The 2,660-nt window shown below is 40.4% G+C and overlaps 1 protein-coding gene across 2 annotated transcripts; it reads left to right on the forward strand.

The window, feature by feature from the left end:
• The first annotated feature begins 1,249 nt into the window (after positions 1–1,249).
• Positions 1,250–2,402, forward strand: LOC130927253 (trace amine-associated receptor 13c-like). Of its 2 annotated transcripts, none has more exons than XM_057852947.1 (2): positions 1,250–1,334; positions 1,595–2,402. In XM_057852947.1, the coding sequence occupies exons 1-2, from the start codon at positions 1,258–1,260 to the stop codon at positions 2,400–2,402; spliced, it is 885 nt and encodes a 294-aa protein (XP_057708930.1). In that variant the 5' UTR covers positions 1,250–1,257. The 2 variants fall into 2 exon arrangements, with proteins under 2 accessions (XP_057708930.1, XP_057708929.1); XM_057852946.1 differs by having other exon boundaries at positions 1,258–1,430.
• The last annotated feature ends 258 nt before the right edge of the window (positions 2,403–2,660 follow it).

The raw sequence follows: 2,660 nt of genomic DNA on the forward strand, positions 1-2,660 counted from the left end.
TTTTTCAAAATTCTGTATACAACTGTTATGCCCCTCACCCTAACGGAATTTTTGATGCCCAAATTGTGTGATTTGGTCAAAAACTGAAGGACTAGATACATTTTGAAACTTTTCTTTGTTTCCCATTAAAAATGAATGGGCAAGTTTTTCGCAAATTGCCGGGAAAACGTACATATTATCAAAACCTTTTTCTCTGTCACTTTTATGCCCCTCGCCATCCCGGAATTTTTGATGCCCGTCCTGTGTGTTTTCGTCAAAAACTGACGGACTAGTAACATTTTGAAACTTGTCTTTTTTTTCCCCTTAAAAATGAATGGGCAGGTTTTTGGCAAATTTCCGGGGAACCGTATATTTTTTCCAAATTGTGTTAATAACTTTTATTCTCCTCACCGTCCTGGAATTTTTGATGCCCAAATTGTGTTATTTGGTGAAAAATTGTAGGACTAGATACATTTTGAATTTTTTTTCTCTCATTAGAAATGAATGGGAGAGTTTTTGGCAAATTTCCGGGGAACCGTAATTTGTTTCCAAATTCTGTACACAACTTTTATGCCCCTCACCGTCCCGGAATTTTTGATACCCAAATTATGTGATTTGGTCAAAAATTGTAGGACTAGATACATTTTGAAAATTGCTTTTTTTTTTTCGGAAAATTGCCGTTTACGAGCGAACGGAAAATTTTTCGGAAAAAAGCCTGCGTCGCGCGAAAATTCCGGACGTGTGGATACTTGAACGGTGCTGATCGGTCAAGCGGTTCGGGCTGCGCGTCGCGCCGAAGGATTCCCATTCAAAAAAAAAAAAAAAAACAGAATAACATATACCTGATCTTTCCAAAGGAAAGACCAGGTAATTAGTAAAAACACAATGCTTATGTGTATATTCAATGAAAAACACCTATTTAAAAGTTATAATATTTAAAAGTTAAAATAGTGCATGTGCATTTTCTGAGTGTATCAGGAGCTTCCAAAGAAATAAAAGCATCATTTTGATAGGCAAGGTCACGGCGGTCATCTGGCTCGATAATGCCGGAGATTCAAACTTTCGTTGCAATGAAACTCCTTGATTATTACTATTAAGGCCATTTTAGGAATATATAAAATTGGGTAAATGAGCATCTGGGGTCTGGCACTCATCATGACATCATATTTTGGCAAAATTGACCAATCACAATTGCTTGAAGGAGGGGATAAGAACACATAAAGTAAGATGGACAACATAGAGGTTTAGGCAGAACGCTGTTCGACCTCAAGGTTCTCCATGGACACAGAGGAACAATCAGATCTCTGCTTCCCACAGCTAGGCAACATCTCCTGCAGGAAGCCAACGTCTGATTGGTATCAGAGTTTTCTTTTCATAGTCCTCCTACCCACCACATGCATCTTCACTGTGCTGCTCAACCTGCTCGTCGTCATCTCAATCTCCCACTTCAGGCACATGCTCTTTTTCTCTGAACCTAACATTAGATTGCGACAGCAGTGAAATGTTCCAATGTGTTAAATGATGTATCCACTTAATTGTAATTGACCGGAGAGGGTTTTTAATAATAACAAGTTGTTTGCATTATTGATTGTTTTATGTGTGTGTGTTTGTGCAGGCAGCTCCACACTCCAACCAACCTCCTCCTCCTCTCCCTCGCCGTCTCTGACATCCTGGTGGGCTTGGTGGGGATGCCAGTTTTGATCACCATGAGCATATCCTGCTGGTTTCTTGGTGACATTGCATGTACTCTATTGAGTTACCTGACTTTCATTTGTCAGTCTTCCTCAGTAGGAAACATGGTGCTGATATCAGCCGACCGTTTTGTGGCTATTTGTGATCCTCTGCATTATACTGCCAAAGTCACCATGAAAAAAATTCAAATTTGTATTTGTCTCTGTTGGTGTGCTGCTGTTATTCATTGTGGGATTGTTTTGAAGGGAAAATTGGCTCATCCTGAAATCGGTAACACTTGCCTTGGAGAGTGTGTTTACCATATTGACATTATCGGGGGCATTCTGGACGTTATCGTGAACTTCCTTCTTTCTCTCGGCATCATTGTCATTCTATACACAAGAGTGTTTGTGGTTGCAGTGTCTCAGGCGAGAGCCATGCGCTCTCACGATAAATGTGTTGAATTACAACATTCTGCCCCTTTCAGAGCAAAGAAATCTGAGCTGAAGGCCGCCAAGACTCTGGGTATTGTCGTCCTGGTCTTTCTAATGTGTTTCTGTCCGTACTATATCGTCAGTCTGATCGCTTATCATGAGAACGTGATGAATTATGTTGCTTATTTGTATAGTTTGAACTCGTGTGTGAATCCGTTGATATATGCTGTGTTCTACCCCTGTTTTAGAAGAGCTTTTAAGAACATTGTCACTTTGCGCGTACTGCAGCCCGGCTCTTGTGATGCCAATATACTGTAATCTCAATGTGCTCACCTTCAAATTGAATGCCCTCTGAATAACCACATTGACGTGCGTGTGTTGCTGCAAGTTGTTTTACTCTAATGTGTTTTGAATCACCTAACTTTCCTCTTTGACTTTTCAAGTGTTTGCTTTAGTAAGCACAGTACTTTATGCATTTTAGAAAATAAATGTGTTTTAATTTGTGATGCTCCGCAGCCTCACCTCCCTCTTTCCAGCAATTGGATCCATCACGTCTGCCTCGCCCTGACCAAGCTG

This window comes from Corythoichthys intestinalis, chromosome 12, assembly GCF_030265065.1.
Source record: "Corythoichthys intestinalis isolate RoL2023-P3 chromosome 12, ASM3026506v1, whole genome shotgun sequence".
NCBI classification, from domain to species: Eukaryota; Metazoa; Chordata; class Actinopteri; order Syngnathiformes; family Syngnathidae; genus Corythoichthys; species Corythoichthys intestinalis.